General features: G+C 54.6%; 1 protein-coding gene and 1 pseudogene across 1 annotated transcript in view; both read right to left on the bottom strand.

The window, feature by feature from the left end:
* The window catches only part of LOC120764650 (serine/threonine-protein kinase pim-1-like), a 15,538-nt gene extending 10,354 nt beyond the window's left edge, over nt 1–5,184 (bottom strand). The window contains exon 1 of the mRNA XM_040088654.1: nt 5,109–5,184. Within this exon, the coding sequence (XP_039944588.1) occupies nt 5,109–5,184 (76 nt within the window). The remainder of the gene's footprint in view (nt 1–5,108) is intronic.
* The window catches only part of LOC120764662 (uncharacterized), a 263,621-nt pseudogene extending 249,900 nt beyond the window's left edge, over nt 1–13,721 (bottom strand).
* Between the last annotated feature and the right edge of the window lie 36 nt (nt 13,722–13,757).

The following is a 13,757-nucleotide window of genomic DNA, read 5'->3' on the forward strand; positions in this document are numbered from 1 at the left end:
TCCTTTTCTTGCGTGGATTCTTCATGCACGTAGAGTTTTATGAGTTGTATCTTCGCTGCGGCTGTGGAAGCCCTGTATCCTGGACCTCCCCGAGTTCCCCAAGAGCTCTGATCTCGCCTATCCCCCTTTTAAGTGTGACTTTTTTGCTTGAATTCGTCGTGTGGTTTAATCGGTTCCACAAGGTCTCCCGGCTCTGCCAGGCCGCTGAAATCAGTGGGGCGCCTCCTGGCCAGAGACAGGGGTCCGAGGGTCCCAAAATCAGACCATCATGTGGGGGTCACCAAATTGTAATAAAATCGCCAAGCCAAATTCAGTAAATCAAAATTTAGAATTTTATTTCGAGACTTAAATTTAGTCTCCCACAGCTACAATTAAAAGGAACAGTGTCGAACCCCAGGGCTTCGGCACTGGGTGAACGTGGTAACGGACCCTATTGCTCTGTAACCCCCTCTGTTCACAAATTGTGTCTAACACTGCTGGGTTTTTATACAGCCTTTCGCTGAGAGTGGACAGCGGCCGTAGAGCTCTTGCTTCGTGGTAGCTTCATTAGGTATTCATGTTCAGGTCCGGGGTCAGTTGAATAGATTCTCGGAGTGGAACAATGCTATGATTGCCAGGTCTGGAGAAGGTTTGATCAGGCCAGAACAGATAAGATACTAATCTCCTCTAAATCGTTCGATCGTTAGCACGCCTGTCTCTGGGTGGTGGTTGTCTTGAGGCTTTTCCTGGTAGAAATTCTTTCTTTCTCTAACCCTCGTGTCCCTTTCGTGCAGTTTTAGTCTCAGTTAACCCTAAACACACTTTAGGTTTACAGATCTTAAATCAGACTGAACACAGATCAATTTTATATTGCATATTACTACATTTCACCGTGAATTAATTACATATCACATTTCCTAACACGAATTAACTTTAGATCATATATCACATTTATCTTTTCCTTTCTTCTTGTACAAGGGTTTTTATCCCAGTTAGCTAAAATAATGCCCAGAGGGCTATCTTGAGGTATTTCTGTTGGTAATTTTTTACACCCTTTTTTCTTCCCTGTATCCAACTTACTGTTTTTCTGTTCCATTTTTCAAGATCTTATCTATTCGTCCCCCACCTCTGTTTTTCACTTTCTCTTACAACCTAAAGACCACTTACTTCTATCGATGCACACTCTTAGGACATGAAGCCTGTCGCCAGAGAATCGTGGCTTTGTGTGGCCCCCTCTCACCTTGGGTTTGGTCTCTGGGTTCCAGTATAGCTGGGCCTCTGAGGAGGGCCCAGAATCTAGTCACCTCTGGTGCCAGTCCACCTATGAGGCTAATTTGCGTGTCACTTACACTTTACTACTGCACTGCCCCTCCACACACCCGGAGGAAAAGGTCTGAATCGCGGGTCACACACACTTCGCCACAGCCCCCACCTGCCCGGGGAAACTGAGGCAGATTTTGTGTGTGACTCACTCTCACACAACAAAACAACAATAAGGTACCTTTTACTTTCAAATCACCTATTACAATTTTAGGTGTTACTGGCCAGTCCCGGTGCTCTTGGATATCCCCTCAATCTAGCTGTGTTGTCCAACCCTAGATGTTCTTGGGCAATTTTTTTTCCCTCAATCCAGCTGCGTTGTCCAGCCCCAGATGCTCTTGGGCATAACCTCAATCCAGCAGAACCCTGGGTGTTCTTGGGATATTTAGTCCCTCAACCCAGCAGGTTTCAGTCCTGGATGATCTTGGGGCAATAACCCCTCAATCCAGCAGACTTTTTTTTTTTTAACTTCCTAGGGGTCCCACCCCTTCTCTAAAACTCAGTCCCAGTTTCCCTGGGGGGGATTCTCTCACTCTTCTTATCACTCGCTTCGTCTCTTTACTGGCCGTTTTTCTCACGAAAGAACGGAAACGCAGCATGGGAGACTCCGCACTCGCTTAGCAGCTCTGGGATAACCAGTTGCCTCTCATTCGCACACATTCATCCCCCCCTTAACCGCCCCCCCAAACCAATACTTACCTGTCCTTTGTCCTTGGATCTTTGTCTTCATGTACACTTTAGTCTTAAGGGCTAACTACCGCGGTTTTAGGGAATCTTTTCCCTTTCCTTTTTTTTATTGCCTCCTTTTGTCCATTGATCGTAACCTGCATCTGCCGGTCACAGCAGGGGAACACAGAGCGAGGCTGCCAACTGGGCAGGGCGCGCCGTCCTCACCCTGATTCCACTGAGGCACCGGCAGTGAGGTGTTATAACCATCCTCTGCTACCATAATTGTGAAAAAAACGCCAATCACTTGTTTTTAAAATTTTAAAAGTTTAATAGTAAATAAGATGGTTATAAAAATAGAATTAGAGTAAAAAATTGAACAATTTTAGAGTTAGGACAATACGAGACAATAAAAACAAAGTTTCAGATGTCTGGGTGCCTCCCCGAGTGAAAAGCTTCGGAGAAGGACCCCTGTTAATAAAGGATTATCTCTTAAAAGCAATAGCCTGTTGAATATTCATACATTTCATACATGATGCATAAATTCCATTCAAACAAAGAATTCTCTCTGGTCACTTTCTTCTTTTAATCTCTATGGCGTCAACCAGGCTGAGCAAGGCAGGAGAAATTGGTCTCTTCTGATAAGGAAGTAGTAAATTCTTTTTTTCTCTGAAAGATTTACGTTTTCCTGTGGTTGGTACATAAAAACTACATTTTAACTACAAAACTTCATTTACTATACTATCAAAATATTAATACAACACTAACAATTAACACAACACAACACATATAGTAAATATCTTGCGTAGATCCATATAATATGCACTTTTCACACGAGCGTCCCACTATCAGACCATCACGTTGGGGTCACCAAGATTGTAATAAAGACGATAAGTCAAATTTAGTGGATCAAAATTTAGAATTTTATTTTGAGACTTAAACACAGTCTCTGGTAACCACAATTAAAAGGGACAGCGTCGAATCCCGGGATTTTGGCGCTGGGTGAACACGGTAACTGACTCTGCCAGCCTGTTACCCTCTCTGTTCACGAATTGGGTCTCCAAGCTGTGGATTTTTATACAGTCTTTCGCTGGGGTCCGGCTGAGACCGTGAGACTCGTGCCTTGAGGTAGCTTCATTAGATATTCATGTCTGTGTCCGGGGTCCGGTGAATAGTTTCTCAAAGGCAGAACAATGTCCTGATGGCTGTGTCTGGAGAAGTTTTTGGAAATGGTAACATCGGGCTGGAACAGGTAAGATAGTGATCTGATACAATCAGGGGGTCGTCAGAGCACCTATCTCCCTTTTCCATCCCTTTGTGCTGTCTTTGCAACGATTCCTGGCAGAGATCCTCTGTGCTTCACAGTGCAGCTTTTGTCTCAGTTAACCCTGTATAGACCTTTTAGTTTATTGATTTTAAATTCAATATCAAGTAGATTAATGTTATAAGATACATTATTACATTCTGCAGCGAACTAATTACATATTTTATTGCTTAACACGAATTAACTTTAGGATATATATCACACATACAATACATATGCACAACCCCAGCACCTCCCATCCCTGCTCTGTATTAAAATGAGGCTCTTAGTCCTTCATGTGTGTGCAGTTCTTCTCTTGAATTGGGTCGGTGGTCTCAAATTGGGTCAGTGGTCTCAAAGGATGAAGTCAGGAGAGTCTTCATCAGGTCTCTGTGACTCTCTGGCACGATCCAAGGTCCCCTGCTTGGTGACTGATTGATTGATAGGAAGTCCAGGTGCTGGCCATTGTTCTTACTGGTTTCAATCTGTTCTTATGACGGATCACTTACTCCACTTTTTCTATAAACAAGCTCATAATATAACAGTTAGCTCTAGCTTGGGCATCTAATAATCATTAACCTACATTTTACTGACCTAACTGACATCTTGATCAATATAAATGGCTTCTAACCCTTAGCTAAAATTTAAACTCTTTAAAATCTTGTTTCAGGGGGCCATGGCTGGAGGACAGGGGTGACTGGGAGAGCTGCGAGGGCTGGGAAGGGGTTTGGGATTCCAGGATTGAGAAAAGGGGGCTCTGGGGGTGCGAGAGGCGGGATGGCCGGGAAAGGGGCGCGGGGGTTGTTGGTGCCGGATAAGGGGGTGCAGAGTGGAACCCGTGCCCGGGAATGGGCGTTCTGGGGGATGGCGGCAGCCAGGAATGGGGCTTGAGGGGCTCCTGGGTGCTCCGGGACGGGCGATCACAGAGGGCCGGTGCCGGGGGTCCCCCTCAGCTGTGGCCGCCCTCCCCTGGTCCCTCAGGAGCGCCCCCAGCCGCAGCCCCGGAGCCATGGCGCTGCTCCGCTGCGGCCCCGCCCACAGCCCCGGCCCCGCCCCCAGAGCCGGCTCCGGCCCCGCCATTGGCGCCGCCAGGGGCCGCTGGAGGCTGCAGTGACGTCACCGCGGGCCGGGCAGATCCCGGCGGCGCAGCGCGGGGCCGGCGGAAGCCAAAGTGCCCGAGGGAGCGCGGGGGGAGCGCGCGGCGGAATTCCCGGCGATTCCCCTGCATCCCCTGCTGCCAGCCCCCGGGACCCTCCTCGCCCACGCCCTGCAGGACCCCCGGGCCGGGCTGTGCCCAACTCCCGGGCCCTGCGCTCAAACTCTGCCTGGAAGCCGCTGGCTTCGGCCCGAAGCGGGGGGAGCCCCGCGATCCGCGGATCCATTTTTCCCTGCGGCTGCGGGTCCCAGCCCCGGCGGAGCAGGACTGGGCGCTGGCGCTGCGATCCCTGATTCCCAGTCTCCTGCTCTGGCTCTCTCGTGTTCTCTCCCTTTCCTTTGGGTGATCGTGAATCCCAGGGCGGCTGGAGAGCCCCGTGCGCAGTTCGGGTTTCCCAGGAAAGGGAGGCCTGGGGGTGAGGTGCCCCGGGAATGGGGGTGCGGGGGTCCCCGGGGTGACGGAAACGGGGGATCCGGGGGCTGGGAGAGGAGGATCCCCGGGAAAGGGGGTGCAGGGCGGTGTCGGTGCAGGATACGGGGGTGCGGGGGGGTCCCAGAGCTGGGGCAGGAGATGCGGGGGGGTCGCAGTGCCCAGGAACGGGGATTCCAGGGGGTGCCAGGGGGGACATGGGGGAGTCACACGCGCCCCGAGGCGGGGACACGACCCCCGGGGACCCCCCCTCACCTTCTCCCGCAGCGGAGGCCAAGCCCCAGCCCAGGCAGACGAAGCCCAAGACGAAGCCCCCGAGCCCCGGCAGCATCTTGGGGGGGCGTCCGGCGGCAGCTCCGGGGCCGGGAGGGGCAGGATCCGGGAAAGGGCGGCGGCTGCCGGGAAGGGACCGGGATGGACTGGGACAGGCTGGGATGGACCGGGACACCGGCATACACTGGCATACACCGGGCCCAGGACTGGGACCCACTGGGAGCAGGTTCAGAGCACACTGGCATCCAGCAGGACCAGAACTGGGGCAACAGGGATCCTAGTGGAAGCAACTGGGATATACTGGGAGTGACTGAGAGTGACTGGGATCATACTGGTGGAAACTGGGACCTTACTGGGCCAAGGGACTGTGACTGGGAATGACTATGACTATGCTGACAGCAACTGGGACCATGCTGGGAATGTCTGTAACCATACTGGGGTGACTGGGAACACACTGAGAGTGGCTGGGAGTGGCTGAGTCTACACTGGGGACAACTGGGATTGACTGGGACCATGCTGGGGGAGACTGTGATCACACTGGACTCATAGTGGGATCATCCATGGAATGACTGGGTTTATGGTAGGGGCAACTGAGAGCAACTGGGATATACAGGGAGTGGCTGGAATGCTGGAGTTGACTGGGAGTCACTATGAGCACCTGGAATCACGTTGGAAGCTACTGGGAACAACAGGGAGTGAGTGGAAGCACATTTGGGGCAGCTGGGATATACTGGGAGTGACTGGGATAGTACTGGGAATGACTGGAACCACACTGGGAGATGGGGAGCAACTGGGACCACACTGGGAGCAAATGGCATCGTACTGAAAGTGACTGGGTTCATAGTGGAATCATCCTGGGAAGGACTGGAGCCAGAGCAGCAGTGACTGAGATGATACTGGGAGTGACTGGAACCATGCTGGGAGTGAATGGGAACACCTAGAACCGTGCTGGGATTATAGTGGGATCACAGTGGGAGTGACTGGGACTGTACTTTGGGCAACTGCCAGAGACTGGGATCATGCTGGAGGGAACTGGGAGTTACTGGGAAAGACTGGGATCATTCTCAGGTAACTAGAGCCTTACTGGGGCAACTGGGAGTGACTATGAATGACTATGAGCATGCTGAGGGCAACTGGGATATACTGGGAGGGTCTGGAAACATACTGGGGGGAGTGGAACAACACTGGGAACAGCTGAGACCATGCTGGGAATGACTGGGACCACGCTAGAGGAAACTGGGAGTGACTGGATTACACTGGGGGCAACTGGGCATGACTGGGACCGTGCTGAGAGGGACTGGGACTGTTCTAGGGGAAACTGGGATGGTACTGGGAGCAACTGGGAACAACTGGAATTATGCTGGGGCAACTGAGATCATACTGGGATAACTGTGGGAACAGCTGGGTCCATGCTGGGGAGAACTGGGATCACTCTGAAGGTGATGAAAATCATACTGGGACTGACTGGGAGTGGTTGTGAGCGACTGGAATCATGCTGAAAGAAACTCAGAGGAGGTGGGAGTGACTGGGACATACTGGGAGAGACAGGGGGTCACTGGGATCATACTGGAGGCTACTGGGGTCATGCTGGCATTGAAATGGAGCAACTGGGAATCACACTGGGAGCCACTGGCATTGCACTGGGAGTGACTGGAATTAGGATGCAAGTGACTGGCATCACACTGGGAGTGACTACAATCATACTGGGATTAGAGTGGATGTCAATGGACCCTGACTGGGGGTTACTGGGATTAGAGTGGATGTCAATGGACCCTGACTGGGAGCTACTGGGAGCTGCCAGGCTCATGCTGGCAGCCAAGTGGGGACACACGGGGAGGAACTGGGAGCAGCTGGCATAAAACTGGGTACAAGGGAACAACACTGAGGTAACTGGGAGTGCCTGGGAATGACTATGAGAATGTCCAGGGACACTGGGATATTCTGGGAGTTTCTGAGACCACAGGGGTGGTGACTCAGATGAAACTGGGAGAGACTGGCTATGTGCTGGGGGCAACTGGGACCATGCTGGGGACACTGGGAGCAAGTGGGAGTGCCTGGGGCCCTGCTGGGAGAGACTGGGATCATACTGGCAGTGCCTAGGACTATGCTAGGGGCAACTGGGAGAACTGGGAACACACTGGACAAAAGTGGGAGGAACTGGGAGCAACTGGGACCATGCTGGGGGCAAATTGCATCATAATAGGGACTGACTGGGAGTGACTGGGCTCATACTGGGAGCAGCCACTTCCAGCACCAAGACCCCCAAACCCCTTTCCCAGCCATCCCACCCCTCCAGCCCCAGCAGCCCCTGCCCGGGGTCCCGGCAATCCCAGGGCTCCCCCCCTCTCTTGGGCCCCCTGCTTTGCGGTTCTGGGGCTCTCCTTTCTCCAGGGTCCCACTTAGGGAAGCCGCAGCTCTCCCGGGCTCCCCAAACCCGGTGTCCCCCCGCCGGTCCCGGGCTCTCCACGTGGCCCCGGCAGAGCTCGGAGGGCCCGGCCCGGGAAGCCCAACCCCCACCGTGGGGGGGACCCGCATCCCCCCGGCCCCCACCGGGGCTCTGCTGCCACCGGGACCCCCCAAAAACACATCCTGGGGAACCCCTGATGTCTCCCCAGGGGAATCTGCCGCTCAGCTTTGGAACCCTGCAAGCTCCAAACATTCCCCCACCAATAAAACCCCAAACCCAGGAACCCCCCGGGATATTTGGGTCCTCGTCTGCAATGGATCGGGGCTGGGTTGTTTCTGTTCCGGCTTCCCTCAGTGTGGGCTGGAGGTGATCTCCACAGAGCGGAGTTTCTGCTGGGGTCTCCGCAGCGCTCCTTGTCGCTCTTGGCTCGGATCAAGGTTTTCTGTGGTGATAATGGGAGGCAGGTCATGTCCATCCTCCTCCCCTTCTGGGGGGTGCCCTGATGGTCTCCATCCGTGCTCAGCTGGGTGCTGGGCTGGAGGTGGTCTCTGTGGAGCGGAGTCTCTGCTGGGGTCTCTGCAGCCCTCGTTGCTGGGCGGAAAGCGCGGAGGGGTGGGGAGAGGGAGAGGGAGAGGCGAGGCGAGGAGCTGAACGCGGTTCCGCCCGCTCCGTTCCGCCGGTGCCGCCGCCGCCGCTTTCCAAACCCTGTCTAAGCCCCGCCTCCCTTGACAACAGCCAATGGGCGTCCAGGAACAGCCTGAGGGGCGGAGCAAGCGGCGTTCCACGGCGTGAACCAACAGACAGGGGGCGTGACCAGAACACAATCGGGAGATCTGATTGGCCGGGAGGCGGAGGGTTCTAAAAGGGGCGGGGCTCGGGCCCGGGGTCACCCCGGGATTTTGGGAGCAGCTCCAGGTGTCCCCAGTCCCTCTCCAGCTCTCCTGGAGCCCCTTCACGCCCTGCAAGGGGCTCTGAGCTCTCCCTGCATCCTTCCCTTCTCCAGGGGAACATTCCCAGCTCTCCCAGCCCGGCTCCAGTTCCTCTGGGCTCGCCCCAGCAGCTCCCATCCTGCAGCTGGGCTCTCACCTGAGCGGGGCCCAGGGGCAGAATCCCCCCGCAGCCACTGCCCACGCTGGGGCTCAGCCCAGGGCACCTTTGGCCTCATGTCCAGCCTCTCACCCACCCGCACGGTGCCCATGGCGGGAGCTGTGCAGGTGACATCATTGACACCAAATAAACCATCTCGCCCTGTTTCTTTTATTTTTTAACTCGGTCCTGGTCACTCTCAGTTATCATTTTTGAGAATCGCATTTCTTTGGCAAGGCGAGGGCTGGCAGAGCCATGCAGGTGCAAACAAAAAAGGATGAAAACCCGCAGAAATCAGTCGTGGGAAAAGGGTTCCAGCAATTTTGTGATGCTTTGGGGGAATTTCAGCCTTGGGCACTGGTTACAGGTGCATCTAGAGCGGCTCAATTATGCTGGGCTGGGGTCTCTGGGGGTCCCAGCCCCATCCCAGGGGTGCCCAGGCAGCTCCCTCAGCATTCCTGTTGGGATAGCCGCTCTGGAGCAGGACAGTCCCGTCCTGGCTGGAGAATTTACTCAGGAGAGGGACAGGAGCTTGGGAAGGGGCTTCAAAGTCAGGAAAGTGGGCAAATGGGTGGATTCTCAGAAGTTCAGAATTGTCCCACCCTGGAGAGGGAATCCTCCAGGATTTTGGGGTTCTCTGTGGCTGTTTCCCTTGGAAACATGGAATTCTATGGAATTCTATGGCATCTGTTATCACGCTAGTGTCAGAGGAGCTCACAGCCCCAGCCAGGTGAGCGCATTTCTGCCTGGCTGCTGCCTTTGGACACGGCTGGACGGGGCTTGGAGCACCCCGGGACAGTGGCAGGTGTCCCTGCCATGGCAGGGCTGGCACTGGGTGGGCTTTAAGGTCCCTTCTGTAAGAGTCGCTCTGAAGTTCCCCTCATTTGCCTCACGATCATTGCGAGGACTCCGAGGACCCCACTGCAGTTCTGGCCTGCTCGAGGTGGATGCTTGCCAATCGTCTGCAGGTGCATTTTCCTGTGTCACCACGCCACGGTACACGGGCTTTGAGCAGTGTAATGGCAGTTTCTGTGCCTGAAGATTGCACCCGCTTCACGCTCCCTGCTTCACGACAATAGCCTATGAATTTCCCCACCTCTTGGCCAAGTGAACTTTCTGGGGTAACTCTGGTGGTCCCCCACGGAAAATCCCTCATCTGCTTCACAGCCACTGTGACAGACGGAGATCGAAGCCCCCTCCCAAGGACTGAGATTGAGACCTCTGTACGAAGCCCCTCCCAAGGACTGAGACACGAGACCCGTATAACCCCAGTACGGGGGGTGGGGCTGACTTAACCAAAGTGAGATGTTTGCCTGCAGGTGTGGTCCTTGGACCAAGAAGACAATGGCTCTCACTTACTGCTGAGAACATGGAATACCTGTTCCCCCTTGGTGGCTTCAATAGACTTATTACTTGTTCCCCCCACGATGAAGGACTGTAATAAAAACCCCTGAGTTAACCAGAGATTATGAGAGACCCTCCCAGACATGACAGGTGGATCCATCGCCCGGACGATGAGGACTTCATCTCCACCTCTGGTAGCTATATCCCCCCTTTCCTCTCTCGCTTTCTCTCTCTCTCTCTCTCTTAATCCCTCTATTGCATTTGCTGTGATCAATCAATAAAAGGTGCATTTGTTTTGATTAATACTGAAATCCCCTCTGTGTTGTGTTTTGCACTCTGAGATCAGTAAATGAACCATCACAACTCCCGCTTGTACGAGCGGATCGTGACACCAGGGCTCTGCCCAACGTGGGACCTCCAGTGGGGGATGGAGTTGGAGCAGAGCACGAAGCTCTTCCTGCACTGGGGGCACTCACAGGGCTTCCCTTACCGGTGCCTCCATTGGTGTCTGGTCATGTGAGACCTCCGTGAAAAGCTCTTCCCACACTGGGGACACTCGTGGGGCCTCTCCCCAGTGTGGATGCGCTGGTGTCTGACGAGGGTGGAGTTCTGAGTGAAGCCCTTCCTGCAGTCGGGGCAGCGGAAGGGCCTCTCCTCTGTGTGAATCCGCTGGTGCAGGAGGAGATTGGAGCTCGTGTGGAACCTCTTGCAGCATTTATCACACTCATAAGGCCTCTCCCCAGTGTGGGTCCTCTGGTGGCAGATCAGGTTGCAGCTCTGTATGAAGCTCATCCCACATACATCACACTCGTGGGGCCTCTCCCCGGTGTGGATGCGCCTGTGGCTGGTGAGGGTGGAGTTGTGCTTGAAGCCCTTCCCGCAGTCGGGGCAGTGGAAGGGCCTCTCCTCTGTGTGTGTCTGCTGATGTTCAAGGAGCTGGGAGCTGGTCAGAAACCCCATCCCACACTCGGAACACTTGTAGGGCCTCTCCCCAGTGTGGATCCTTTGGTGTATGGTCAGGTAACTACGGTACAGGAAGCACTTCCCACATTCTCCACACTTGTATGGCCGTTCCCCAGTGTGGATCTTCTGGTGCTGGGTTAGGCTGGAGCTCTGTCTGAAGCTCTTCCCACATTCCCCACACTCATAGGGCCTCTCCCCAGTGTGGATCCTCTGGTGGCGGATCAGGCTGGAGCTCTCCCTGAAGCTCATCCCACATTCCCCACACTCGTAAGGCCTCTCCCGAGTGTGGATCCTCTGGTGGCGGATCAGGTGGAAGTTGTTCCTGAACCTCTTCCCACATTCCCCACACTCGTAGGACCGTTCGTCTGTGTGAATCCTCTGGTGGCGAAGCAGGTGGCTCCGCCAGCTGAAGCTCTTTGCACACCCAAAGCACTTGTGGGGCTTCTCCCCATCATGAAGCTGCTCATGGACCACCAGGTCTGAGCTCTGGCTCCATCTCTGGTCGCCTTCCTGGCACAGGGTGGCTCTTTCCTCCTCAGATCCTCGTGATCTGCTTTTGCAGTCTCTTCTCACAAGGGATCGCCAGGACTTTTCCTCCCCGTTGGATTCCTGCACCGTGGAGCCGCTCAAAACGGCCTCTTCCACGAGGATCTGCCGTGGGGATTTGTCCTCCCTGGTCTCCATGCTCAGCTCCTTGTCTGCGGGAGGAAGGACAAGGAGAGGATGGGATTTGCCTCCGTGCCAGAGGGAAGGGGAAGGAGATCCCCTCAGTGCGTCCCCGGCAGGACGGCGTCGGCTGCGGGGTTGTCCTGCAGCCGGGGGCCGTGCTGGGCTGGGAGATGGAGCAGGAGAGAGGGGGAAAGGGGCACTGACTTCCTCCTCACCTGCCTGGCTGTCCTGGGGCATCTTCCTCTTCCTCACAGCCTCCTCCTCCATCCTGCGAAGGTTTGGGAATTAGAAATCCTATTCTGGGGGAAAACAAGGGATGAGCACGTTGAGTTTGAAGGTCTCTCTGCCCAAGAGCATCTCTAGAAGTCACTGGGCATCTGGGGTCCATAAAAAACAGGAAATTGGGAGTGAGTGGATCTACACTGGGGGCAACTGGGAATCACTGGGAACATGATAAGAGGGACTGGGACTATTTTAGAGGCAACTGGGATAATACTGTGAGGAACTGGGAACAACTGGAACTTTGATGGAGAAAATTGTGATCATACTGGGATCACAGTGGGAACAGCTGGGCCCATGCTGGGAAGAACTGGGATCACACTGAGGATGATGGGAATCATACTGGGAATGACTGGGAGTGGCTGTGAGCAACTGGAATCATGCTGAGAGCAACTGGGATGAAGTGGGGGTGACTGGGAGCATGCAAGGGGTGACTGGGACATACTGGGAGAGACAGGGAGTCACTGGAATCATACTGGCGGCTACTGGGTCATGCTGGCATTGACTAGGAACAACTGGGAATCACACTGGGAGCCACTGGCATTGCACTGGGAGTGACTGAAATCATACTGGGATCATACTGGGAGTGACTGGAACCATACTGGGAGTGACTACGTGTCCCACTGGGATCATCCTGGGAGCCACTGGGATTACAGAGGGTGTGACTGGATCCTTACTGGGGGTTTCTGGGAGGTGCTGGGCCCATTGTGGCAGGAAACTGTGAACACACTGGGAGCTACTGGGATCAACTGGAAGGTACTGGAACCATGCTGAGGGGACTGAGATCACAACTGGGATCATACTGGGAGTGACTGGGAGTAACTGGGAAAGAATGGCATCATTCTCAGGTAACTAGAGCCTTACTGGGGCAATTGGGAGTGACTGGGAATGACTATGAGCATGCTGAGGGCAACTGGGATATACTGGGAGGGTCTGGAACCATACTGGGGGGACTGGAACAACACTGGGAACAGATGGGATCATGCTGGGAATGACTGGGACCACGCTACAGGAAACTGGGAGTGACTGGATCTACACGGGGGCAACTGGGCATGACTGGGATCATGCTGAGAGGGACTGGGACTATTCCTGGGGCACCTGGGATCATACTGGGATCACAGTGGGAACAGCTGCAGCCATGCTGGGGAGAACTGGGATCACACTGAGGGTGATGGGAATCATACTGGGATTGACTGGGAGTGGCTGTGAGCAACTGGAATCATGCTGAGTGTGGAGTCCCTGCAGCCCCTTGCCATAATACCTAGGGCCTGGCCTTGGCAGGACAGATCATAGAGTCACCTGCCCAGCCTGAGACAGAGAACTTCCCAATGGGGCTCTGGACACGATGGTTTGCCTCAGTTTCTCCCCTCCCTGATTCCCCTGGCCCTTTGGTTTCTCCTTTCCTCTGTGTCTCCATTGGTTTGGGGTTCCCGGGGACTGGCCCCGTTTTCCCTACAGGACACTGACCTTTCCTGCCCTTTGCTCTGCCCCCGTGCCTCAAGGTCTTTGGCTGCTGAAGCTCACACTTGAGCTGGAGACCGGCACACGTGCTCCCCTTTCCAATCTGGATTCCCCTTGGGCTTCTGGAAATAAACCTGGCTGGAACTGATCCAGTGCAAAGGCCTTCTGGCCTCTCCTTGCTGAGCTGCCCACGTGGCGTGTGTGCATGTGTGAGCTTGACTGCTTCGCCTGAGCTTCCCCAAGCGGCCTTTCCACCGCAGAGGCTTATCGGCTCTGGGCTTCAGCTCCACTCCCAAAAACCACAACGCAACACGCTTTGGCCGAAAATTACCCAAATGGGCCTAAAATCTCCAGGACCTGGACTGAGACCCAGACCAAGGTCAGCACCAGAACCGGCACCAGCACCAAGACCGAGACTGACA

Source organism: Hirundo rustica, chromosome 34 (assembly GCF_015227805.2).
Source record: "Hirundo rustica isolate bHirRus1 chromosome 34, bHirRus1.pri.v3, whole genome shotgun sequence".
In the NCBI taxonomy this organism is placed as follows: domain Eukaryota; kingdom Metazoa; phylum Chordata; class Aves; order Passeriformes; family Hirundinidae; genus Hirundo; species Hirundo rustica.